This window comes from Dendropsophus ebraccatus, chromosome 8 (genome assembly GCF_027789765.1).
Source record: "Dendropsophus ebraccatus isolate aDenEbr1 chromosome 8, aDenEbr1.pat, whole genome shotgun sequence".
Classification (NCBI taxonomy): Eukaryota; Metazoa; Chordata; class Amphibia; order Anura; family Hylidae; genus Dendropsophus; species Dendropsophus ebraccatus.
Window position 1 is genome coordinate 80,033,358 of NC_091461.1, and position 27,001 is coordinate 80,060,358.

The window sequence follows — 27,001 nt, forward strand, 5'->3', positions numbered from 1 at the left end:
GTTGATTTGAAAGAAAAAAGATTTTCACTGGACAACCCCTTTAAGCAAAATAAACATCTTAATAATGGTGTAATGAGGTAAAAAAGCAACAAGGACTTACCTTACAGTATTGTATGCACAGGATTCTATCAAGAAAGTTAAAAGGATGTTATCCTTTTAATCTGGCTGTACACATTAGATAAAAATCGACCAAAATTCCAGAAGTTTGAGTACTACTGCCAATAGCAAATGCTGACATTTTGACAAACACTGAAATACTAGTTCTTAAACTAATAAAATAGAAGCTTTAGAAGATGGTATAAAACTAACCTTGTGTCACACAGCATATGGAATGAAAATGTCATTAGACCACTTAGAACAGACATTTATTTGTTCTAGTTAACCCTATTATTTTAAGGGCATGCATCAGTTATATATTTTTACTAACAAAAACTACTGATATCCAGGCCCAGATTTATTTATCTGTCTGTGACAAAAACTTTGCTCATAGCAAGCAATTACAGCCCGACTTTCCTTTCTTGGGGTGCTTTGGGAAAAGGAAAACTGAGCTATGACAGGTGGTTATGGGTAAATAAGACACTGTGCCACGCAATATGGGCCATAGTCTTTTCCCTGTATCTGTTTTTGTTTTCTGATTGTAGATTCTTTACTTCCTACCTTCTTTATATGACTGTGCGGCAGAAATCCTGTATTCGCTCCTTTTCTTTAAAGAAATGCTTTACAGCAGCCACATGGACCATTAGAACCTGTAGTCTAGCGTGGTCTCATTAACTTCTACGGGAGTATTCTTGGCATGTGGTGTCAGTCGTGCAGAGATCAGGGAGAGGGAGTAGATAAGCTGTCACCCACTTTAAATGGAATATCTTGTGTTTTCTATGTATAGAGTCACCTTTCATTTTAATGTTATACAGTATGATAATAATGAGATGACTGCTGAAAAATTCTTCGCAGCTTAAGTGTCATTCCATAATTAAAGGTATTGATATGGAAATCACTTAAAATACTTTAAAAACTAAGTCCACATATTACGCCATCTACAGAAAATGGAGACAACACATTGCACATTGCAGCCAGCATCCTTCCCATAATTGCTAGTAATCATTTACTAAAACTAAGCCTGTGCCATATGCATGAAGTTATAGACATGTCTTGGTCTTGTGGTCAAAACTTCTAAAACAGTAATTATCCTACATATAGGATAGTGGCTGTTTATTCCACTAAAACACTTGCCACAATGAGTACAGGCTCTATGTTTTACGGCCCATCCTACATCTCGTAACCCACTGTAAATGAAAAAAGAAACAAATTTCAAACTAAAAAAACTGCTTCTCTTCGATGAATACGACGATGTGCAGTAAGGTGAGCACTACAGCTGAAACACTTCCCGCATTCTGGGCAATTAAATGGCTTCTCTCCCGTGTGAACCCTGCTATGTATGGTGAGATGTGTCTTACGTCTGAAACTCTTCCCACACTCATTGCAAGAGAATGGCTTTTCGTCTGTATGTATTTTTTGATGTCTTACACGGTTTGAGTTGTTTGAGAAATACTTTCCACATACATTGCAGATGTAAGGTCTCCTTACTGTGTGAGCATTTTCGTGTTTCACACAGTCATCATTGTTGGCAAAACGTTTCCCACACTCTGAACAAGCAAATGGCTTCTCTATAGTATGGGTTTTAAGGTGACTGCTAAGGTATGTGCTATTGCTAAAACACATCCCACATTCAGGACAGGAATGCATCTTTCTCCCTCCATGAATTCTCTGATGGAGAACAAGCATTGAGTCAGTAGAAAAACATTCTCCACATTCAGAACAAATAATAGACGGTGGTTCTTCTTGAACAGCATCATTCTTATGAAGATCAATATTGTCGGAGTAATAATTCTGAAAGTCGGAAGTGCTGTCTATAGTGTCTGCTGCATGGTCAGTAGAGGAATAATGTGTCTGCTCTGTGTAAATGTCAGTATCAGTCACATTTCCTTCCTCACAGGACGTTGATTCATCCTTAATAGGAGTCGATGAATAAAGCTGAATATTGTCTGTATAAACATCTGTGTCTGTGACATTTTCATCTTCATCTGAGAATGATTCCTCTTTAATGTGAATTGTTGGATAATGTATATAAATGTCAGCATCTGACAGACTTCCTCCATCACCCAAGAAAGATTTTGAGTTAATTTGACTAGATGGATATTGCGTGGGTACATAAATGTCAGTGGTTGTGAGGTTTAAGTTTTTTTGTGAGGCCGATTTCCCTTTACTTTTTTCTTCTGATAGACCTTGAAAAGAAAAAAGAACAGTACCAGTCAAGGGTTGTGTATATGCTGTAGTATGCTGCTGAAAGTGGCGGTGTATACAGCTAGGAAACCTGCATACATTTGTGTACATACATTAAACTGGCCACAGTGAAACCCATCATGACCAAACCTTAAATGGCCTAAATGACGACGCCAATTTTATAACTGTTCCTCACAAATATATTTTATGTTCTATCAATCTAAGGGGCTTATGTATTGACCCGTTCAGGACCAAGGACGTAACTGTACGTCCTTTTTTGCGGCGAGTTACTGCTCAAGGATGTACAGTTACGTCCTGGGATGAAACAGGCACAGGAGCTGCGCCTGTGCCATTCTGTGGTGGGTCCCAGCTGTCAGTATCGGAGCCACTATCCGATTCTTTCAGTTAACCCTATAGATCCTGTGATCAGTGTGATTGCAGCACCTATAGTGAAGGAGAAAGGAAGGATTCTCCTCAGCTTACGCAGAAGCAATCGCACAGTCCCAATGGTGGCTATGACAACAGGAGGCTTCCCTGAGGCCTCCTGTGTCATGGCTATGGAAGTTCATGAGGCTCAGCCCTAAGGCTAAGGGTGGTATTACATGGGCCGAGCAGGGCCCGATAACACCTGTAAACGAGCGCCGATCTGCTAGATCGTTGCTCGTTTACTGGGCCTATTACACAGCCCGATAATAGTTTAGCAAGAGCTGCAAGGACATCGTTACCGATGTCCTTACAGCCCTTGCTAAACTGGCATACATTACCCATCCACGTTCCAGGGCTGCTCCTGCCGTCCGCTTCTCCCGGGGTCCCGCGCGTGCTCTAGCTTCACATCGGCCTGTCAGCTGATAGGCCGCTCAGCCAATCACAGGCCGGGACCGCCGCCGCCTGTGATTGGCTGAGCGGCCTATCAGCTGACAGGCCGATGTGAAGCTAGAGCAGCTAGAGAAGCGGACGGCAGGAGCAGCCCTGGAACGTGGATGGGTAATGTATATAGTTAGTCGCTGCTCGTGCACCGCTATTACACGCAGCGGGGCGCGGTCGGCGCCCGACAAAAATAGGTTCTAACCTATATCAACGATCAGCCGATGATCGTTGTCATCGGCTGATCGTTGCATTTATTACACAAAGCGATAATCGGCCGAATCGGACCAATTCGGCCGATTATCGTTCCGTGTAATAGGGCCCTAAGTCTCATGAGAGGCCTATGACAGGCAGGTTACAGTCCAATGCAGATCAGCATTGCACTGTAATCTGCCTGTCATCAGGCAATCCTATAGTGAAGTCCCCATGGTGGGAAAGTAAAAGAGTAAAAAAAATCCACACACAAATAAAAATATAAAGTACAAAACACATACAATCCCCATAGTCCCCAATGCAATAATAAATGTAGATTAAATTTTTTTTTTTAAAAGTACACATATTTAGAATTGCTGCGCACGTAATGATGCTGGCAATAAAATTATCACATACCTAAACCCGCACAGTGACCGCAGAAAATAAAAAAAATAAAAAATAGAAAAATGTTGGCATTTTTCACATGAGAATTGCTAGGATACATTATAGCATCACCGAGGTATAACTACATAATGTGAGACTGGCAAGATTTCAAAGATGGTCTCTGGTCCTCAAGACACTTTCTGAACCAGTCCTGAAATGGTTAAAACCAGAAAATAACTCTCTTACATTAAGTTTCCTCCATATATTAGTAATAAAGCATTGTCCCTATTAGATCGGGATGGTGGGAGAAAAGTTGAGATCACTGTTTGTTGAGCTGGAAGAGTCCATTGTGTTGGGGGAGATCTGTGCTGGATGCTGGATGATTGTATATGAGCAGCCATGTAATATGAAGATAACCTGTGTAATACAGAGAAGGAGGAGGAGAAGCCATAAGTAGTGTAGCAATAACCTCTGTCCTCAGTGTGGTTTTTTCTCTCTGAGAGAAGACTGTGCGTTTTTCTTCAGTGTGCTATGGCTACAGCAGGCTGTGTGTGGGTTTGAGAGAGAGGCATAAATTAAAAGGGTACACTGTGCAACACTGAAAAATTCAGGGGGCAGGGAAATCATAATAAAGAAGTCCTATTTACCCGTCCCCATGCCCCTGCAGTGCAGCATCACAGCTCATGGTCCCCTGCCGAGCTCCCTATACTATGATGTCACGGCCCCACTCAGCCAATCAATGAGTGAGGAGGGACACAACTGCAGTCACTGACTGGCTGAGTGGGTAGTTCCTATGGGACCACGATGATTCAAAGATGATAAATCTGGGCCAGTGTCTGACCTCTATATCACAGGTATTTGGCATTGTTAGCAGTTTTTCTTTGTGTCTGGTGAATATTTAGTTAGAAAAATAGAACATAGATTGTTGGCAGAAAAAGACCACCTGGTCTATCTAGTCTAGTTTTGAGTTGTTCAGGACAGTTGACTGGAGACTATCTGCATTCACTGCACACACACAATGAGGAGAATCTGCTTTATATCTTTGCCTTATTCACTCAGATATTGCCCCAGGATCATGTAAGACATTAGGAAGAAGCTGATGAGCTAGTGTGATAAATAACTCCCCTGGTGTCTAATTGGCCATTTATTTTATTTATTTTTTTGGTAAATAAAGCTTTTATTGTATATATCAAATGAAGTAGACAAGTGGGACATAACATTATTCAGGTTGCTATGCACAACACGACTATTCCCCTGGAACCCTTCCAAAAACATTTGGTAAGTACATTCAGTATACAATAAGAGGGGAAAATCTACATCATACGCGCACACAAAAGTCGGATAAAAGTCATATAGAAGGAAAAGAAAAAAGGATCTTAAAATTAAACAACGAAATAAAAAAAATGTTTTCATACCTATGTTTTACAATTTTATTTATTTTACAAATTTATTCATAGCATTGATCAATATGATCGGCGCTCCTCTCATAGAGCCAGTCTAATACAGGCTCTATGAGAAGATTGACAATTGGGCTACAGCATAATCGCTTCATAGCTACACAGCAGATAATGGCGTACGGGTACGGCTTCAGTCGTCTAGGGTTTAACATTCTGACAACAATATTAAGACCATCTAAATGCTAGAATGATTAGAATCTCAGAGGGGTTTATGACAATATGTTCTTCAAATGTTCCCATCTAAATGATCTGCACGACTGCGTCTGTCACCTTAGGGCCAGTTCACACTGAGTAAACACGGCATAATTCCGGAATCACGCTGTGCTCAGTGTGCTGCTGTAAGTGAATGAGAGGGCGCGCGCTCGCCCGCTGCTGCCGCTCTCCTCTCTTTGAGCAGAGAGGAGAGGGAGCGGACGAGTGTGCGCCCTCTCATTCACTTACAGCAGCAAACTGAGCAAGGCGGGATTTCGCGGAAGTACACCTTGTTTACTAAGTGTGAACTGGCCCTTAGAGACTGAATGTAGCAGCAAGCCTTCTTGACTTGCCACGTAATTCAGATTCCTCAATGCCGAGGTAATGCAGCTGGAGAGTGATTAAGAACCTAGGTTCCTTATTTTGGCTGGTCTCAGTGGACTGGACCCCTACTGACCTATCACTGTTCAACTATCCCATGTATAGCACATATGCTTTTTACACAGTTTTGATAAATAAGGCTGAGTATTACTGAATAATAAAGAGAAAGTCAAAACTTTAATAAAAATTTCACTAGACTTCTCCTTTAAAGTATTGTATTGCCCTACAAAAGTTATACAAATCACCAATATACACTTATTACGGGAAATGCACATACAGTATGTTTTTTCCTGCACTTACTACTGCATTAACCCATAGCTGCACCAGGACGTTACTGAACGTCCTCGTGCCGCTATGGGAGTTCCTCTGAACTGCCGTGATCCCGGGTGCCGCATGTAGCCCGGGATCGCGGCTATTAGCGGGCACGGTCCGATCGCCGTGCCTGCTAATTAAGTACTTAAAAGCAGCTGTCAAAGTTGACAGCTGCTTCTAAATACTTGCTCATATCCATCCCTGGTGGTCTAGTGGGGGGATCGCCCCCCTGCGGCGCGATTGCGGGGGGGCGATCCCCGCATCCATCCCGGGCCTGGGTCTGCACCGTAATGGCGCTGATCCCGACTCAGCTGCTGCAGCCAAAAGCAATAGAACACCGATCTCATGGATTCATGCAGTATAACTATACTGCATGGATCTCTATGAGAGATCAGAGTGCATATACTAGAAGTCCCCCAGGGGGGCTTCTAGTATATGTGTAAAGTAAAAGAAAAATGTATTTTTAATAACACAAAATCCCCTCCCCTAATAAAAGTCTGAATCACCCCCCTTTCCCCATTTTATAAATAAAAATAAATTAATTAATTAATAAACAAACATGTTTGCTATCGCCGCATGCGTAATCGCCCGAACTATTAATTAATCACATTCCTGATCTCACACGGTAAACGGCGCCAGCGCAAAAAAATCCCAAAGTGCAAAATTGCGCATTTTCGGTCACATCAAATCCAGAATAATTGTAATAAAAAGCGATCAAAAAGTCATATATGCGCAATCAAGGTACCGATAGAAAGATCACATCATGGCGCAAAAAATTACACCTCACACAGACCCATAGACCAAAGGATAAAAGCGCTATAAGCCTGGGAATGGAGCGATTTTAAGGAACATATATTTTCTTTAAAAGGTTTTAATTTTTTTACAAGCCATCAAATCAAATAAAAGTTATACATGTTACACATCGTTGTAATCGTAACAACTTAAGGAACATATATAACGAGTCAGTTTTACCACAGGGCGAACGGAGTAAAAACAACCCCCCCCCCCCCCCCCAAATAAAAAAAAAAAAAACATTTTTTTTTTCAATTTCACCACACATATAATTTTTTTCGGGTTTCCCGGCACATTTTAGGCAAAAATTACATCTGCCATAGCAAAGTACAATTAGTTGCGCAAAAAATAAGGGCTCATTTGGGTCTCTAGGTGGAAAAATGCAGGCGCTATGGCCTTATATACACGAGGAGGGAAAAACGAAAACGCAAAAATGAAAACTGTCTGTGTCCCCTAAGGGTTAAGGCTTCACTTTCTGGATAAATTGGTAATGTCACGACCAGACTCCCAGAGCTGTGCGGGCTGTGGCTTCTGGAGAGGATGATGGCAGGGGGACACTGAGGGACACAGGGCACTGGAGGGACACTGAGCATCCCTCTGCCATCAGCCTCTCCAGCAGCCACAGCCCGCACAGCTCTGGGAGTCGGGTCATGACATCACCATTTTATACAGAAAGTGAAGCCTTGATGCAGCAGTAAGTGCAGGGGAAAAAGCACTTAAAGCATTTTCTGTAATAAGTGTATATTGGTGATTTGTATTACTTTTGGATGGCAATACAATACTAAAAATTTTACCCGGACTTCTCCCTTAAGCAGCAGAATATATTGTAGAGATGAGTGTACAATATCTAATCAACATTTAAACCTACATTCCTTAATCTCAGAAACATAGAAGATTGCGGGCATCTAGTCTACCCCTATATTATTTCCTGTATTATCATCATCTTAGGATAGATATAAGTTTATCCTAGTCAGTAACTGTTGTTTCACCAACCACATCTGATGGACATTTGTTTCAGTGATCTTCTACTCTTTTAGTAAAGCATTTTTTTCTTGTGTTGCTACTGATGCCTCCCCCAACTAACCTCAGACTGTGGCCTCTTGTTCTTTCTATGGCTTATCCAATAAATCTACTTAAAGAGGACTGTTCTTACCTGGAGATGCGAGGGGCTGGTGATTCTCCATCACGATGTCCTCGTACAGATCCTTGTGTTCTTCTACATACTCCCACTCCTCCATGGAGAAATAGACAGTCATATCCTGACACCTTATAGGAACCTGATGCACACAATATTATAGTCATCATCTAGACCAGGGCTGTCAAACTGCAGCCCTCCAGCTGTTGCAAAACTACAATTTCCATTGCCAGGACAGCTAATACTTAGGCTTTGGCTGGAGGGCCGCAAGTTTGACACCCCTGATCTAGACATATTGGGGGAGATAAATAAAAGCTGTCTAATTCTTACACACCGTAAACTTTGACTACACAGCCAAAGAATGCACCACATGTGTCATTGTGGCTCAGGCTGTGTAAAAATCTGTCACATTCTGGACTGTCTAGTCTAAGTTTTACACTATCTATAAGTTGGCTTACTTGAAGCCAAAATTATGCACCATAAAGCCATGGCCTTTTTATGACCTCACCTGTTTTCTGGTAAGCTGCATCCCTCTGCGTCACGTCAAGTGCAAAGATGTCTAGAACGCATCAAAAGTCATGTAAGCCTGCTTTTGATGCAAACTGTGCCAGGTTTTTTTGTGCATATAGGGGGAGATAATCAAAAACTGCTGACGACATCACTTCAAAGAATGTACTAGATCTTTTACAGTTACTCATGTTGTATAATAAACTGGTGCACCACTTCACACCATGTATTGGTAAGCTAATTCTTTTTTTTTTTAGCCTTGGCCCTTGTCAAGCAATGGCAAATATATTACACAAGTAGTTTGGATTATCTCCCCCACAGTTTTCTTTATCACCCCCAGTATCACCTGGTGTTACTGTACAATGTCCCAGCATTCCCAGCTCACCTCTTCAGTTAGCAGTTGGATGATTTTGTTGGTAAGCAGCAATATTTTCTGATCATTGTTCCCCTTCTCTAGCACCATAATGGATCTCTGTGTCCTGCTCCATCCTCTTGCCAAACGAGAAGGGCTGCTAGGTGTCACTGGTTCACCACACTTATTTACAACTGTGCAATCCTATTAATTCAAAGTATCACTGTATAAACGTCAAACTTTATTAACATACAATTGTTGTTAATATACTATATAATAAAATGTTTAATACAAAAAAAACAGCTACAATGACAAAATTATGCAGGTCATTAGAGGATAGAATACACCAAGGGGGAGATTTATTAACCCTTTAAGGACAGAGCAAATTTCGATTTTTGCGTTTTCGGTTTTTCCTCCTTGTGCATAAAAGGCCATAGCACTTGCATTTTTCCACCTAAAGACCCACATGAGCCCTTATTTTTTGCGTCACTAATTGTACTTTGCAATGACAGGCTGAATTTTTGCATAAAGTACACTGCGAAACCAGAAAAAAATTCAAAGTGTGGTGAAATTGAAAAAAAAAACGCATTTTGTTTATTTGGGGGAAATGTGTTTTTACGCCATTCGCCGTGGGGTAAAACTGACTTGTTATATATGTTCCTCAAGTCATTACGATTAAAACGATATGTAACATGTATAACTTATATTGTATCTGATGGCCTGTAAAAAATTTAAACCATTGTCAACAAATATACAACACTTAAAATCGCTCCATTCCCAGGCTTATAGCGCTTTTATCCTTTGGTCTATGGGGCTGTGTCAGGTGTAATTTTTTGCGCCATGATGTGTTCTTTCTATCGGTACCTTGATTGCGCATATACGACTTTTTGATCGCTTTTTATTACAATTTTTCTGGATTTGATGCGACCAAAAATGCGCAATTTTGCACTTTGGGATTTTTTTTGCGCTGACGCCATTTACCGTGCGAGATCAGGAATGTGATTAATTAATAGTTCGGGCGATTACGCACGCGGCGATAGCAAACATGTTTATTTATTTATTTATTTACTTTTATTTATAACCTGGGAAAAGGGGGGTGATTCAGACTTTTATTAGGGGAGGGGGCTTTTTACTAATAATGACATTTTTTTTTTAACTTTTACACTTATACTAGAAGCCCCCCTGGGGGACTTCTAGTATAAGTGCTTTGATCTCTCATAGAGATCTCTGCAGCATAGATATGCTGCAGAGATCCATGAGATAGGCACTCGTTTACTTCCGGCTGCTGCAGCCGGAAGTAAACGAGTGCCGAGCCAGGGACGGCGCCATCTTGGAGCGGTCCCCGGCCGGCTTCAGTTACGGAGATCGCTCCTCCGGGATAACATCCCGGAGGAGCGATCTCCCCACTAGACACCAGGGATGACGCTGCGTCCGGTAATCGGATGCAGCTGTCAACTTTGACAGCTGCATCCGATTACTGTATTAGCGGGCACGGCGATCGGACCGTGCCCGCTAATACCTACGGTCCCGGGCTACACGCGGCACCCGGGACCGGCGCGGCGGCCCCGCTCTGAACTCCCTTACCGGCATCAGGGCGTAAATTTACGCCCGATGTCGTTAAGGGGTTAAAGAGTGTAGAATATAGACTGGTGTAAATTGCCCATACAAACCAATCACAGCTCAGCTTTCAGCTGTGGTAAAATTAAAGAGGAGCTGTGATTGGTTGCTGTGGGCAGTTTATGCCAGCGTATATTTTACTAAATCTGGGCCTAAATGTGAATGAAATAAATTAACCCATCATTCGCAAAGAAAAAAAAACCTCACTGGTGGAGCAATCTCCTTTAACCCATTCAAAACTTAGCCCATTGATGCACGGATGTCTGGGTCAAATTAATGCAATGTTCCTCCCCGCCTTCTAAGAGCCATAGCGGTTTTATTTTTCCACCTACAGGGCTGGTTGGGGTGTCATTTTTGAGCCATGATCTCTAGTTTTTATTGGTATCATATTGGTGTAACAGAAAATTTTGATCGCTTTTAATTAATTTTTTTTTTTTAGAAAAATTTGAAAAGATCAGCAATTCTGGTGTTTTTTTTCCGTTTATGCGGTTCACCATGCGGGTACAATAATGTTATATCTTAATAGATCTGATCATTTCGCACGCTACAATACATAAAATGTTTATTTTTTTAAAAAAATATATTTTTATTTTTATAATTGGCAAGGACCAATATTAAACTTTTATTGGGAGGGGGGTTATAATGTTTTTTTAATACTTTTAAAAACTTTTTATTAGGCTTTTTTAACACTTTTTTTTTCACTTTAAAAGGGTTAATCAGCGCTCCGACTGTTGTCTCCAGTTCAGGTGTGGTTTGCAATTAAGCTCCATTTACTTCAATGGAACTGAGTTTCAAAACCCCACCAAAACAAGAGACAAGAGAGGGGGAAAAGTGGCCATGTTTTCGTAGCGCTGGATAGCCCCTTTAAAACATGCAATCAATGCATGCATAGATCACTGTTATCAGTGATCTATGCATAGAGCCTACCTGAGAGCAGACTCTATACATAGAACACCGATCCGACAGGACACTTACCCCCGTCCATGGGCACAAGCGATCGGGAGCCCCGCAGCATGCTGCGGGGGTCCTGATCATTCAGTGACAGGAGCTTGTTCTGTCACTGAGTACATTAAACGCTGCGATCGCAACGTTTATGGGGTTAATGACAGGCAGCTGCGGGATTGCAGTAGCTATGTTACTATGTTACAAGTGACAGTTGCGGAGAGCTTCATCAGTGAAGATAAAGAAGCCTTGATATACCTTTCAGGCACAGTGTGGATCATCTTCAGCAATCAGACTGGCTCAGCTTGCAGGCACACAGCCCAGGCTTTCACAGGCTCTTTTCTGCACAGAGTACACACTAAGTGGGAGCTGTTCTGTTCTAATCCAGTTGTTACAAAAGACAGATTTCCCCAGACAACAGGCAGTGGAAAGCATATTGCAGGGAATGAAGACACTTATTGGTAAATAATTTTGACTTGTTTTTCTGGGCAAATTAGTTTTTTTGGTAAATGAACTAATTTACAAATTTACTTCTCAACATTGCAACAAAGAGTTATGGAATTATAAAGATTACTTTTCTTAGAGAGATAAGCTGCCACCAGAGATGCCTGGCAGCAGCTTACCCCTCATCTCTCCATAAGCAACATATGGACATATTGCCATGCCAAATGTTGATGTGTATGGGGAGGTGAGGAGAGATGGCTGTCATTCAAATTTGCCAGTTGGTAGGTGCAAGTGTTCCAAGAAATCCTTGTAATTAGTTTGTTTGACAGCACTTGGTGACATGATGGCAGGAAGCCAGAGGAGGGCCTCCTAGTGTACTTCTAACTCAGAACAACCACCATTATTATCTAGAAGAACAATTCATAATTATTTAGCAGTTTCTTGAAAGGATCAACAAGCAACCACCCACCTCTCCAGTAAGCAGACAGATTATCTCTAAGGTAATATTAAATATCCTCTCAGCCATATAAATTCTGTCCTTCTCCATCTTTTCAGAGAAATTCATGTGATCCATACAGGACACAATATGGTGGTTGTTCCTTTGACATGTATAATAATGCACTGAATTCCTGTAATAACAAAAAAATAATATAGTAAATGTTTCTAAATTTGATTGAAAGAGATATACACTATATAGTTCAGATTAGAGATGAGCGAAGCATGTTTCGTTGAGATTCGTACAAAGTAGCATGCTGAGCTTTTGAGGTGAATGTACCTGAAGTACTGGAGGCGGGTCTGCCTGCCATGGTGGAAAGAAACCCCCTCCCCTCACTGATTCTAAAGCCTTGTCATAGAGGGGCGGGGGTTTCCTCCCACTGGGGTGGTCCGGCCTCGGGAATCGGGCCGGGGCTCAAAAAAAGGGCCTCGGCACTGGCATCCCCGAGCTGGTCTATTGATGTATAAATCTTAGAGTCACTGTCGTTAATATTTTTTTTTTTTTTTTTAAGAAATCAATGGTCCAGGTGATTTTAATAAACTTTGTAATTGGGTTTATTAGGCAAATATGCCATTATCTGCATTTAAATAGACTTTTCTCGACCGTTTCACATCAGTTGGATCCTGTCTGTGCTATGGAGAGGGGAGGGGGGATGAGGAAGGGGGAGGAAGGAGGGAGATTAGTCAGCAGCAGAGAACAAAGGATTACACCACAGGGAGCCCCTGAAAGCCCCTATTCAGAGGTCAGAGAGGTCAGTGCTGATGTTAAAGAAGATAGCCCGATGCTGTAGCTATAAATTAACTATTTGTTGTCCTGTTTTGGTGCCTCATCTCTCCCCTCTCCATAGAGAACAATAAATCCAATTACAAAATTTCTTAAAATCGCCTGTACTATTGACTTCTGCAAAAAATCTTTTAATGACAGTGACACTTTAACATCTTATTACAACTTTGTAATGTGTGTTATGTAAGTGAATGGCCCCCTTCCTCATGTCCCCCCACCCCCAGAAGTGTGGTGCAGTATACTCACCAGATTACTGTCGACCCCGGCCGCCATCTTGGGTCGAACAACGTCATCTTCGGGCCAATCGCGGCTGAGCAGCTGATGGCGCGGCAGGGGGGGGGGGCGGCATGAGGGACGGCTGAAGTGGTCTGGCTGGCCTCTTGAAAATGACGTCGTTCGACCCAAGATGGCGGACGGGGTCGACAGTAATCTGGTGAGTATAATGCACCACACTTCCGGGGATGGGGGACACGAGGAAGGGGGCCATTCACTTACATAACACACACTACAAAGTTGTATAACATTTAATGTGTGTTATTTAGTGAATGATTTTTAAATGCCGCACTACCCCTTTAAGGCAATTCTGTGTTTTATTCAGGAACAATAAGGCGGTGGCCATTATGCGGTGGTCACTCAATGGTGGTAATATTGGTCAGTATATAGTCTGTTTTTAAGTCATTATGCAGTGGCCATGGTGTGGTGGTATTATTGATCTTTGTATAGTGTGTTTTTCTTCAGTAACAATGTGGAGGCAATATTTAATGCTGTGTAATATCTGGTCCTGATATAGCGATATTTCGTTAAGGGGAACTATCAGCAGGTTTGACAAATCTAACCTGATGATTGCCGCTTATAGTGCCCGGGGTGCTGAGGAGGAAGGTATGTGTGTTACCTTTCTCCTAGGCATGGGTCCCACGCTGTTGGTCAGAGTAATCTTCACTCAGATGCACTGTTAGGAGCGCTGCCGTGTCAGCAGGCCCACCCGTTCCATTGATTATAAGAAGGAGAGGGCGATGAGGAGGCAGTGCTCCTAACAGTGCACCGGACGAAAGATTAACTAACAGTGTGAGACCGGCGCCGAGGAGGAAGGTAACACACAATTCTTCCTACTCGGCACTATAAGGGGCTGTCAGCAAGTTAGATGCATATAAATACTTTTTGTGAGTCAGTCTTTTATGGCACTAGCAACAATCCTTCTGAACTGACTGAATGTGACTTCAATAACTGCTGGCAGAAAAATCCTTCGGCTGTTCCGCACACACAGGAATGTTCGGCACGGCCGAGCTTTCCTATGTTCTCTATGGGGAGGGGTAAGCTACAGCCGGACTGATCCATTGGCGGCTATCTCTCTGAGAACAAAGAGGTTGGGCGATGACGCCTGACCCCCTATGTCAACCGACATAATCTGTCAGAGGACCAGAGAGTCTGTCTGTCCAGAAAGCCCCATACTGACAAACTGCCCAGCCGCGGGTAAAACTGACAAAGGTGTAAAGTGTGTGCGAACCTTAAACTGTTGCTACAATGTTTTAGCATTTGGGGCCCCACCTTCAACTTTGCCCAGGGCCACACCAGCCCTGAACATATATGTCACTGACAGGAATATAACTGGGTCCAATGCATATAAAATGTATATATATATAAGCAGCGTCGGACTGGGCCACCGGGGAGCCGGGGGATCCCCCGGTGGGCCCCACCCCCTCCTCCCTCTTGCAGGGCCCTTCCCCTAAGCCAGAGAGGGGCCTCCCATTTGGAAGCTGCCTAGTGTCGGGAGCTCAAGGGGCCCCCTGCTGGCTCCCACACTGCTGGGGTGAGTTCAGCACGGCATCAGGGCCCGTCCTTTGTATAATGATTGGCCCGCCCCTCCCCCTGCTCACCTGACTCCCTTACATCAGCTCTGGACCTCAGCGCTGACATCTTCCTGCCTGTCAGGAGAGCGGCAGCAGCAGCAGCAGGGCCTCCTCCATCCCCCCTCCCCTCTGCAATCACGTGACTCTCCTGTTGCTGTGTGCAGTCGGTGTACAGGAGATGGGGAGAGGCTGCAGGCTGCCCGGCTGGGAGAAGATGGAGACAAGAAGACTGAAGCCTCCTGCCCTGCTGAACATGTGAGTGTGTGTGTATATACTTATCTATCTGTCATCAGTGTGTGTCTGTACATGTGTCATGTGTTTATGCATGTGAGTGATATGTGTGTGTGTGTGTGTGTGTGTTTTCTATCATGTATATAGTGTATATATTATGTGTAATCTGCATGCTTTTGTATCTGTGTATCTATGTTGGTGAGTCTGTGTGTGTGTTAGCATGATTAGATGTATATATGTAAGGTGTGTTGTGTCTGCATGTTTGTGTATGTCTGCAGTATGTCTATTTGTGTATATATGTATACAGTATGTATGTCTGCAGTATGTCTATTTGTGTATATATGTATACAGTGTGTATGTCTGCAGCATGTCTATTTGTGTATATATGTATACAGTGTGTATGTCTGCAGTATGTCTATTTGCGTATATATGTATACTGTATGTATGGCTGCAGTATGTCTATTTGTGTATATATGTATACAGTGTGTATGTCTGCAGTATGTCTATTTGTGTATATATGTATACTGTATGTATGTCTGCAGTATGTCTATTTGTGTATATATGTATACTGTATGTATGTCTGCAGTATGTCTATTTGTGTATATATGTATACTCTATGTATGTCTGCAGTATGTCTATTTGTGTATATATGTATACTCTATGTATGTCTGCAGTATGTCTATTTGTGTATATATGTATACTCTGTATGTCTGCAGTATGTCTATTTGTGTATATATGTATACTGTATGTATGTCTGCAGTATGTCTATTTGTGTATATATGTATACAGTATGTATGTCTGCAGTATGTCTATTTGTGTATATATGTATACAGTGTGTATGGCTGCAGTATGTATATTTGTGTATATATGTATACAGTGTGTATGTCTGCAGTATGTCTATTTGTGTATATATGTATACTGTATGTATGTGATGAGAAGTTCACACTTTGGAGGTCCAGTTGTGCAGGAGATCCGTGAGGCTTGGGCTCTGATCAGCTGAGGATTCTCACATCAAAGATGATAGGTGTTGTAGTAGATATAACAGTAAGACTTTAATCAATAGATGACGTGTTTCATCAAATGAGATCATCAGATCTATTTAGGATTCCCTTAGAAACGCCTCATCCATTGATTTAAATCTTACTCCTACGTCTACTACGACACCTATCATCTTTAATGTAAGAATCCTGAATCAGCTGATCATCGCCCAAGCCTCACGGATCTCCTGCACAACTGGGACCTCCAGAGTGTGAACTTCTTCTCAACTATTGTACCGACTCAAGAATAAAGATATAAGCAGCAGACACAGACACAAGTGGGATAATGCCCCCCTCACCAGACTGCACCCCCTCCGGAGCAGCAGTATCAGTGATAGGTAGGATAATGCCCCCCTCATCTGACTGCACCCCTCCGGAGCAGCAGTATCAGTGATAGGTAGGATTATGCCCCCTCACCAGACTGCACCCCCTCCGGAGCAGTAGTATCAGTGATAGGTAGGATTATGCCCCCTCCTCATCGGCCTTCACCCCCTCCGGAGCAGTAGTATCAGTGATAGGTAGGATTATGCCCCCTCCTCATCGGCCTTCACCCCCTCCGGAGCAGCAGTATCAGTGATAGGTAGGATTATGCCCCCTCACCAGACTGCACCCCCTCCGGAGCAGCAGCAGCAGTATCAGTGATAGGTAGGATTATCCCCCCCTCACCAGACTGCACCCCCTCCGGAGCAGCAGCAGTAGTATCAGTGATAGGTAGGATTATGCCCCCCTCACCAGACTGCACCCCCTCCGGAGCAGCAGTATCAGTGATAGGTAGGATTATGCCCCCTCACCAGACTGCACCCCCTCCGGAGCAGCAGCAGTAGTATCAGTGACAGGTAGGATTATCCCCCCCTCACCAGACTGCACCCCCTCCGGAGCAGCAGTATCAGTGATAGGTAGGATTATGCCCCCTCACCAGACTGCACCCCCTCCGGAGCAGCAGCAGTAGTATCAGTGATAGGTAGGATTATCCCCCCCTCACCAGACTGCACCCCCTCCGGAGCAGCAGCAGTAGTATCAGTGATAGGTAGGATTATCCCCCCCTCACCAGACTGCACCCCCTCCGGAGCAGCAGCAGTAGTATCAGTGATAGGTAGGATTATGCCCCCTCACCAGACTGCACCCCCTCCGAAGCAGCAGAAGTAGTATCAGTGATAGGTAGGATAATGCACCCCTCATCTGACTGCACCCCCTCCGGAGCAGCAGTATCAGTGATAGGTAGGATAATGCACCCCTCATCTGACTGCACCCCCTCCGGAGCAGTAGTATCAGTGATAGGTAGGATAATGCACCCCTCATCTGACTGCACCCCCTCCGGAGCAGTAGTATCAGTGATAGGTAGGATTATGCACCCCTCATCTGACTGCACCCCCTCCGGAGCAGCAGCAGTAGTATCAGTGATAGGTAGGATTATGCCCCCCCCTCATCTGACTGCACCCCTTCCGGAGCAGTAGTATCAGTGATAGGTAGGATTATGCACCCCTCATCTGACTGCACCCCCTCCGGAGCAGCAGCAGAGGCAGCACTAAAGTAGTAAAAATTCTTCGTTTTAGCTCTGAGGCAAAACATTGCACAAGAGGGAGTTAATAAAGTCACAAGATTTTTTACTACTTTGGTGCTGTCTTCGCTGCTGAATTATTGTACCAAGTCTCCTGGTTCCGTTGAAAGGGCTGCAAGCGGCATCAAGGTGTACAAACCACCGCTAAAGTGACTGGCGGTGTTGGGCTTGTAGCATGACCGCCCAAGGTGAGCAGCAAGTTTAGCCACTTACACACATTTGTTCTGCAGTAATACGCTATGTGCGCCGCATGGTGTTCTCTCTCTTCTACTAGTATAAAATGGCAGATTACATCTTAAAGCCATGTTCACACAACATATGTTTTGCATAAATCTTAGCTGTTGTTGCAATTTGCAATAACAGCCGCGATTTATGCAAAACACACGTTGTATTGGAATGAATGGAATTCCAGACGGGGCGTATACACATAGTATACGCTCCAGCCGCACGAAAAACTGACATGTCATTTTTCTGCGGCCGTACAGACATGGCAGTTCACACAATGGAGCGTGCGGCTCTGGCCACACGCTCCGTTGTGTGCAGTGGTGAATTCGGATGCGGGTGCACACTGGTGCACCTGCATCCGAATTCAGCAGAAATGAAGATCATCCGGCCAGTACTGCAGTACTATCCGGGATGATCTCCAGTAACACCGGCTGCTCTGTGACCCGGCTGCGTCACAAAACAGCCGGTGTTATATGTGGTGTGAACCCAGCCTAAATCTAGGTTTACACACAGTATTTTTGCTCAGTATTTTGCAACCAAAACCAGGAGTAGATTGAAAACACAGAAAGGCTATGTTCCCACACTGTAGAAATTTAGTGGATGGCCGCCATTTAATGGCAAATAATTGGCGTTATTTTAAATTTCAACAGCGTGTGAACAGAGCCTTTCTGTGTTTCAAATCCACTCCCGGTTTTGGTTACAAAAAAAATGACCAAAATACCGTGTGAACCTAGCTGTGTGACACCATGCTTACCGCTTTCTTTTCACTGGCGCACTCCTGCTGCTTCTACTGGTCCTGACTCGCTGACAACCCGCTCAGCCAATCACTGCAATGACCTGCTGCAGCCATTGATTGTGAATATTTGCAGTCTTTAAAGTGTTAACGGTTATTTGAATGAACTTTTGACATATGAGAGGTTTAGCTAAAGTTTGTTTCCTGTAATCAGCAGAACCCCTAAGAAATACATGTTATTAAATGGCCCAGATTGCACCCGGGCTGCATAGACTTGGGCAGCGTGTGGTTATGGACAGTGCATTTATGGAGGCATACACGGATGTGTGCAAGAGATTTTTAATTAGAAGTAATTTACTAATCTGTAACTTCTGACATCAGATTAAAAAAAATATATATATATTTTTTTTTTACCAGAGTACCCCTTTAACGCTTTAATGACCACTGATGTGCTTTTCATGATGGTCCTTTAAAGTCTTATTCCAGCCCAACAGCTTGTGGTAAGGCTAGAATAAACCGTCATGGGTCTCCTCTGCTGGAGATTGTAATAGAGGAGCAGACTAGATGGTCATTTTTTCCTTCATCTTCTGAGGCTGTGTTCACACATTACATTTTTGATGTGTTTTTACAGCAATATTGTTGGAATTTCATTAAAGTTTCTACATAAATGGTGCAGTTTTACCACAACTGCATGAATCAGTAACAACTGTATAAGTGACTGGCAGTGCACTAGCGTTGCTGGTCACATACACAGCTCTATGCAAAGTCGCTGTACTAACGTGAAAGGTTTGGCGCTGATTATGTCTTTATATGTTGGGTGGGCCCCAAGAATCAATTTCCCTGGTGGGCCAAGGTACCCCAGTCCGACACTGTATATAAGAGACAGAGATATAACAGGTTATATATATAGTGTACATTATATGATAGTGATATGAATAAAAATCATCACGTTATTCTCCTCAATGATATAACTAGTTGTGATCTGGGTGTATGTATTAATGCAGAAATCCACTCCCCTTCCCGTGTATCATGGCAACAGAGGTAAATAAGAAGGCAAATGCCAGTCACCTGTAGTAATTCACATGTGCGGCAGCTTCTTTGCTTTACCACCCATCTGTAACATGTTCGAGACGTCCACAAGGAATCACTTCCAGTCTGCCGGTGTAAACTTCCGGTTTATGCGTTCCAGTCTACGGAAAAGTCTGCGTTCCAGCGCACGTCCGCTGTCTGCGTTTCAATGGGCCCGCAAGCTGCGAGCTCTAAACGTTTCTGTTGTCTTTCGCAGGAGCAGCATTGTAGGTGAGTTAAGGCACTGTAAGTGCTTCTACCGCCCTGTACAACAAGATTGTGGTTAACTATATTCAACACTCTCGTATAAAGCGCTAAGCTTCCTTTAAAATTGAACCGCAAAACCCGGAAGTGCGCCGGAACGCACACTGTTGAGAGGGATATAGACTCCGGAAGTGAAGCACCGGCAGACCGGAAGTCATCCTGGACGTTTTGTTCATGTTACAGATGGGTGTTAAAGGAAAGAAGCTGCAGCACATATGAATTACTGCAGGTGACTGTGGTTTCTATCTCCTTATTTACATCTGTTGCCATGATACACAGGAAGGGGCGTGGATCTCATTCTTGTGTAGTGATACATAAAATCTACACATCAGTGCCTGTTATATATCCTTCATTACTCCAGCTTGAGGTGCCATTATGCTGACTACTGTAACCAGAGATATCACTGTCTTTCTCTAGGCGACCACAGTAATGGTAATATTTGTTTTCTCTGCCATAAATTTATCAGTGACACATTTATAAGACGCAGGTCATTTCTCTCTGACCGCTTTGTTGTATAAAGTGGCACTCTGCAGAGTCTTACAGAATGCAATTAATTTATTATCATTCCTTATGTTTCTAACACTGTACAGTGAATGCAGTCACCCACAATGGTCCCTGTGCCTAATGGAGCTTAAAGTCTAATTTCCAAATTGACAGACTCCTGACAGATGTTGTCTTTGATTGGGATGTGGACCCAGCAGCACTGCAAGACAACAGTGCTAACCGCTTAGCCAGCTCAAATCTGACACTGCTTTAAAGCAGTACTCCGACATCAGGTAAAGAAGCATTGAAATGCTGCAGAAGCATGTAGCATTGCTTACCTGTCTGCCTCAGTTCTAAAGCTGCAAAAAATGTATTTGCTTTTTTATGTCTGTAATTAGGGCTGGGCAATTAATCAAAGTATTTCAATTAATTCACCCTGAGGGGGGCTGACAATATGATTCCCCCCCTAAATTCGCTTTTCAAAAAAATCAATAAGTGTGCGGAGGACGAGGAGACAATAAAGTGACTGTACGACTAGGCCCAGGCTGAAGCACTGGAGGCGGGCCGACCCACCCTTAGTGGGAGGAAACCCTAGCCCCTCTATGATAGGGTTTCATTGATTCTAATGGAGTCATGTCGTCCCACTAAGGGTGGGTCGGTCCGCCTCCAGTGTTTCAGCCTGGGCCTGGTCGTACAGTCACTTTAATGTAGCACCCTCCTCCTCTTTTACTCTTTCTGTGCTGCAGCATGAATAATTAAGCTCTGTATTACTTACAGCACAGAAAGCGTTAAACAGCACATTTCTTTCTCCTTGGCTCCGGCTTAGATGTTCTCCGGGAGTCGGAGTCCAGCATATCCTACTTGTGGTCAGCGAGAGTGGAAGTCCTCAGTACAGGAGCCGAAGATAAATGTTCTGCTGTTAGCCCTGTGTCCCTTACATGCTGCAGCACAAAAAGGGATAAAAAGCAGACATTGCATCTGCAGCTCCTGCACTGATGGCGTCAGACCTCTGTGCTCAGGCTGCCCTGAAATATGTGGAACAGGATTGGTGCTAAGGTCATTAAAGCAGGAGTTGAAGTAATGTCCGCTGTGTAACCTTCTTTGTGCTGCAGCATGTGTGATACAGTGTCTAATTACACATGCTGCAGAACAGATAGGGTAAAAGGGTAAGTGACTATACACAGATCACACAGAATGCCATAGGTAGGTGCATCTCAATTCATAGGCGTCCTGCAGTCGGGTTATATGATAAGGGTGGTATAGAATGTAATATCTAAGGGGTTAAATGGACAGCATAAGAATTCTCTGTCTGGCACCCATTTCATGTGGCACGGCTCAGCTATTAAGTCCACACCTTGACATGTACAGACATTTTTAAACTGTTGACAGAGTCAGTGTCATAATCACTGGTAGTTTAGGGAATTCAGGAGGTTGATGCCAAGACAGACAGAGCAAGCAGTGATTGACAGTTATCCCCACTCACTTTGCTACACTGTGTCGTGCCTGCAGCACTATAGACACAGGCTGCTTCCCCAAGCCTTATGATGATAGGTGAGGCATTGTAGCGCTGCAGCAATGCTAGCAATCTATAACTGTGCTGGGACAGGGCTTGTGTCAACACTGAACTCCTGAGTGACCCTAAGCAGCTAAGTATGTCTATGGTGCTGTTTGTATCCTTGTCAGTGGCTCAATTTTAAGCCTTCCTCACTGATTTTGTTATGTATAACAGAAAGAATAGTTCTGCGTCTAAATGACAGAACCTGATAAACCCCATTATAAATCATTGGGGTCAAAGCAAAATAATTTTTTATTTTTTGTTTTCTTTTATTTCTGTCATTGCGCTTGCAGCTTAACATCTTGTATATGATCCTTATATTTTTAGATCTTACAGCGGTCACCTTAGTGTTGACTTCTCCAGATGGAGAAGAACAAAAGTTACACGACCAAGAAGATTTTAAATATCACCCTGGATATCATCTACTTGTTGACTGGAGAGGTGAGCAATTCCACACTATATCGAAAACCTCACCAGAGACATCAAGTTAATTCCACATATTTACTCAGATGCAATATTTTTTTATATACAGGACTACACAGTAGTAAAAAAGTCCTCTAAGGACGTGGCTTCCACCAGTAATCACCAGTTGATGGGTGGCCTTAGGAGGACTCTGAGATGCACCACAATTCTTCCATGTAACTCACAAGACAAAGAACAGAAGGTTCGGGAACTCGCCAACAAGATCATTCAACTGCTTACTGTAGAGGTATATTAAAGAGAACCAATTGCCTCCCTAATGGAGTGTGAACCTACCCCATTACCCTATAGCTGCCGGGCACAGCTCTCTGATGCTATGCCCGGCAGGGGCAGCAATTTAAAAAAAGCTGTATTTAGTGCTTAGTTTTGGCTCCCGGTAACTAGTCATCTGGACAGAGTCGCAGTGGCGTGTAGTCACGCTACCGCTGCCCTCTTCCTAATTCTTGATTGGCAACCTGAGCGTTGGCCTTTGCATTAAAGGGGTATTTCATGCAAGAACGTTTTTCTTTTTTTAAATAGCCCACCCAACATATTGCTCAAAACAAGTAGTTACCTGTTTTGAGCTGTCTTCTGGCTATTTCCCCCCCCCCCATCTCCTGTAGCTTTGCACATTCAAATTTTATAGGGGGCAATGTATCAATAGAGACCTTAGATTTATGAAGTTGGTTTTCCCCACAGCAACCAATCACTGTTCATATTATTTAAATAAATTGATGCAAAAAAAAAAAACAAGATCAAGATCAGAGAATGTAGGACTCTTAAATAATGGTGATGGGAAGTTAATTACTGGGGATCAAGAGAAAGTGGAGTTACTGAATGGGTTCTTTAGCTCTGTACATACAGAAGAGGAGGATGGAGGTGGGGCCAGGGCTGCTAACACGTGTAATGTGCTGAACCTGCTTATTGTAGATATGGTTCAAGATAAATTAAATAAACTGAATGTAAATAAAGCTCCAGGGCAAGATGGATTACGCCCCAGAGTTCTTAGGGAACTCTGTTCTGTAATTTCTTTATCCTTGTACGAAATATTCAGCAAGTCTTCGGTGACTAATAGTGTGCCGAGGGACTGGGATAAGGCAAATGTAGTGCCAGTCTTCATAAAGGTCTCTAGGACTTCCCCAGGTAACCATAGACCAGTAAGCTTATCGTCCGCTGTGGGGAAACTATTTGAGGGACTTATAAGGGACATACAGGAATATATAGGGGGTAATAGTACTATAAGTGATAACCAGCATGGTTTTACTAAAGACAGAGGTTTTTAAACCAACCTAATATGTTTTTATGAAGAGGTGAGTAAAAGCCTGGATATAGGGTGGTGGCTGTGGATATAGTGTACCTGGATTTTGCCAAAGTATTTCATACTGTACCTCATGGGTGTCTTATGAGTAAATTAAGGTCTGTGAGTTTAGAAAGTTTAGTTTGTAACTGGATTAAAAACTGTCTTAATCATACCCAGAGAGTTGTGGTTAGTGATCCCTACTCTGAATGGTCCCCTGTTGTAAGTGGTGTACCCCAAGCATTAGTACTGGGCCCCCTTCTGTTTAATTTGTTTATTAATGATATTGAGGGTGGAATTAACAGCAATGTTTCTATATTTGCAGATGACACCAAGCTTTGTACTACAGTACAGTCTATAGAAGGCGGACTGCCTCTAGATAAATCCCGAGCGCCAGTGCGCACGGCAGAAAACCTACGCCAGCTCAGAGCTGGAGTAGCTTTTCTGCATATCTTTAAGAGAAAATAATAATGAATCACACACTCTGGGTCCGCGCCCCCCGTTCCACCCCCACCCCACCCCCCGGCGTACCCGGCGTAAAGTGCCCGTTTGCAAATATTTTATTCGCAAAACGGCCATTTGCGAATAAAATCATTTGCAAAAGGGCACTTTACGCTAAAAAAATTAAATTCGCCCCTTGATACATGTCCCCCATTGAGTGTTTGGGCGTCCACTTGGCAATTGACGTTCATGTGGATAAATGTAAAGTTATGCACCTGGGTATTAATAACCCGCATGCATCATATGTCCTAGGGGAAGTTACACTGGGAGAGTCGCTGATGGAGAAGGATCTGGATGTACTTGTAGGTAATAGACTACAGAACAGCACACAATGTCAGTCAGCTGCTTCTAAGACCAGCAGGATATTATTATGCATTGGGACAGGGATATAATATTACCGCTTTATAAAGCTTTGCTGCGGCCTCATCTGGAGTAGTTTTGTCCAGTTTTGAAACCCGATTCATAGAAAGGACGTCCTAGAGCTGGAAAGGGTACAAAGACGGGCAACTAAACTAATAATGGGGAATGGAGCATCTTAGTTATGAGGAGAGATTAGAGGAATTAAATTTGTTTAGTCTTGAGAAAAAACGTTTAAAGGAAGATATGAGTAACCCCTTCATGTCACAGCCAATTTTCACAATCCATCCACTAGACCACCAGGTGAGGGGTTTATTCAGCATTTAAAGTGTCACTGTTGTTATAACTTTCAAAATCTAAATCAACAGTAGATGTGAAATAAAGCAAGTTTGCAATATACTGTACATTTATTTTAAAATTTTGAAATGAAAGGTGAGCTGCTTTTGGTTGCTGGAGAAAAACAGACCATGTTAGTTTCAGGCAGCTTGATAAATCTGGGCCTTATGCTGGGTTTACACGGAACGATTATCGTTCGAATTTGCACGATAACTATCGAATTCGAACGATAATCGACGTGTAAACACAGCGAACGTTTGAACGACGAGCGAGAAATCGTTCATTTTGATCTTTTATCTTGTTCTTAAATCGTTGTTCGCGAAAAATTCGTCAATCGTTCCGTGTAAACAGTTGTTGCGCGAAAGTCCGAACGGCCCCCCGCTCATCCGCGTGATTGCAAAACGATCGCAATAAGATTTTTCCGTACGATATGTCGTACCGTCTAAACGCTGATCGTTATGAAAAAAAAAACGTTATTCCAACAGCGTTAATCGTACGATCGGGCCAATTATTGTTTCGTGTAAACCCAGCATTAGGGTCCATTTACACAGAAAGATTGTCTGACAGATTAACTGCCAAAGATTTGAAGTCAAAACCAGGAACAGACTAAAAACAGAGATCAGGTTATAAAGGAAAGCCTGAGATTTCTCTTCTTTTCAAATCCATTCCTGGCTTTGGCTTCAAATCTTTGGCAGATAAGCTGTCAGATAATCTTTCTGTGTAAATGGACACTTAGTGTGTCTGCTTGAGAAATGTTGCACAGCCATGTGATTAATCGTTTGCTTCTGTTATGTTAAGGAACAAAGCTTAAGAGAGGAGAACACAGATGATGACAAAGAGACATATGTGAGAGTTGAATTGCAGTGTAAGGAGGAAGAAATATCAAGGGATATTGTTACAGGTTGGTAGTTAGTAATGAGAATTTTAGTATATATGATAAATGTTGTTCCCTCCCCTGGGACCCGCACCTATCTTAAGAACTAGGTTCCCTGACTCTGTTTTTCATGATTGCGTTCTGAAGATAGATGTGGCACCTGCAGTTATCTGACATCTATGGCATGTCCTTGTTGGTGAGTGCCACTATTTTTTGTTTTCTTCATGGGAGCAGATGTCATTCAAGAACATTTTTTACCTCTTATTTGGTACCTCCTGGGCCGGTACAGTGGTACGTTGGTTTAAGAGTAACTTGGAGTAAGAGCATTTTGCAAGAAGAGCTTACAGAGCATTGCTTTGGTTTAAGAGCTTCCTGTACTGGGTGGGATGAGGAGCGGGGGAGGGGCATGGTCTGCGTAGCGGGGTCTTCAGCCCTGTACTCTGACCCAGGAAGTCTACCACACCTTTCAAATCATAGCAGATCCACTTCAGGCTGGAGCTTGTATCAGGGGACAGTAACCCCTCTCTCCCAAGACAGAGAGTGCTGCATGAATGTGCCCACATATGTCCTGTTCATTTCTTCATATTCTCTGCAGTCAGCCCTGGTCTTTTTCATCCTCTCCATTCCTGCTATAATGTGCCTGCACTTACACTTAGCCATTAAGACTGCTGTATATAAAGTTTGTCACTGTCCCCCTGTACAGCTCTGTGATTATCACTTCCTGATTGGTCCATGCTGAACACACCCTTTCCCCATTGCTGTCATGTGACCACACAGACAACTGACAGCAGCACGGCTTCTCTATTCTAGCCTGTTGTACTACACTACTCCATTATGGGGATCTGCAGCTCCATCCTGTATCTACAAACTGCGGCTGTTTTTTCAGGTTTATGCCCTTACTATACATTATACTCCACATGCTGATTGCTATACTGTACAGTAACTGATAATATCACATATTCAGATGTTTTTCATTGTTTCATTTGTTTTACATGTACAGAACAGAAAATCATTATTTTGGGGTGTGGAACCAATTGTCTGCAAAT

The 27,001-nt window shown here is 43.1% G+C and overlaps 2 protein-coding genes across 8 annotated transcripts in view; one reads left to right on the top strand and one right to left on the bottom strand.

Moving 5' to 3' along the window:
- Positions 1-20,198, bottom strand: LOC138799486 (zinc finger protein 664-like). Of its 3 annotated transcripts, none has more exons than XM_069980739.1 (5): positions 19,830-20,198; positions 12,321-12,480; positions 8,882-9,052; positions 8,008-8,131; positions 1-2,282 (listed from the first exon to the last, which is right to left on the bottom strand). In XM_069980739.1, the coding sequence occupies exons 2-5, from the start codon at positions 12,423-12,425 to the stop codon at positions 1,309-1,311; spliced, it is 1,374 nt and encodes a 457-aa protein (XP_069836840.1). In that variant the 5' UTR covers positions 12,426-12,480; positions 19,830-20,198; the 3' UTR covers positions 1-1,308. The 3 variants fall into 3 exon arrangements, with proteins under 3 accessions (XP_069836840.1, XP_069836841.1, XP_069836842.1); XM_069980740.1 differs by having other exon boundaries at positions 8,008-8,086; positions 19,830-20,197; XM_069980741.1 differs by lacking the exons at positions 12,321-12,480; positions 19,830-20,198 and adding an exon at positions 8,498-8,548 and having other exon boundaries at positions 8,882-8,964.
- Positions 15,214-27,001, top strand: part of LOC138799485 (zinc finger protein OZF-like) — a 14,924-nt gene continuing 3,136 nt past the window's right edge. The window contains exons 1-5 of one of the 5 annotated variants that reach the window (XM_069980737.1): positions 15,214-15,232; positions 20,684-20,869; positions 22,459-22,572; positions 22,664-22,840; positions 25,880-25,982. In XM_069980737.1, coding sequence (XP_069836838.1) covers positions 22,495-22,572; positions 22,664-22,840; positions 25,880-25,982 — 358 coding nt within the window. In that variant the 5' untranslated portion in view covers positions 15,214-15,232; positions 20,684-20,869; positions 22,459-22,494. The other 4 variants (XM_069980736.1, XM_069980734.1, XM_069980735.1 and 1 more) reach the window with 4 other exon arrangements.

Excerpts from the sequence above, each read along its gene's own strand:
- LOC138799486 (XM_069980739.1), bottom strand. The coding sequence starts at position 12,425 with ATGGATCACATGAATTTCTCTGAAAAGATGGAGAAGGACAGAATTTAT. Across the intron at positions 8,132-8,881 it reads TCCAACTGCTAACTGAAGAG|GTTCCTATAAGGTGTCAGGA; the intron begins GTGAGCTGGGAA and ends TGTGTGCATCAG. Across the intron at positions 2,283-8,007 it reads CCAGCCCCTCGCATCTCCAG|GTCTATCAGAAGAAAAAAGT; the intron begins GTAAGAACAGTC and ends TTTCTTTTCAAG.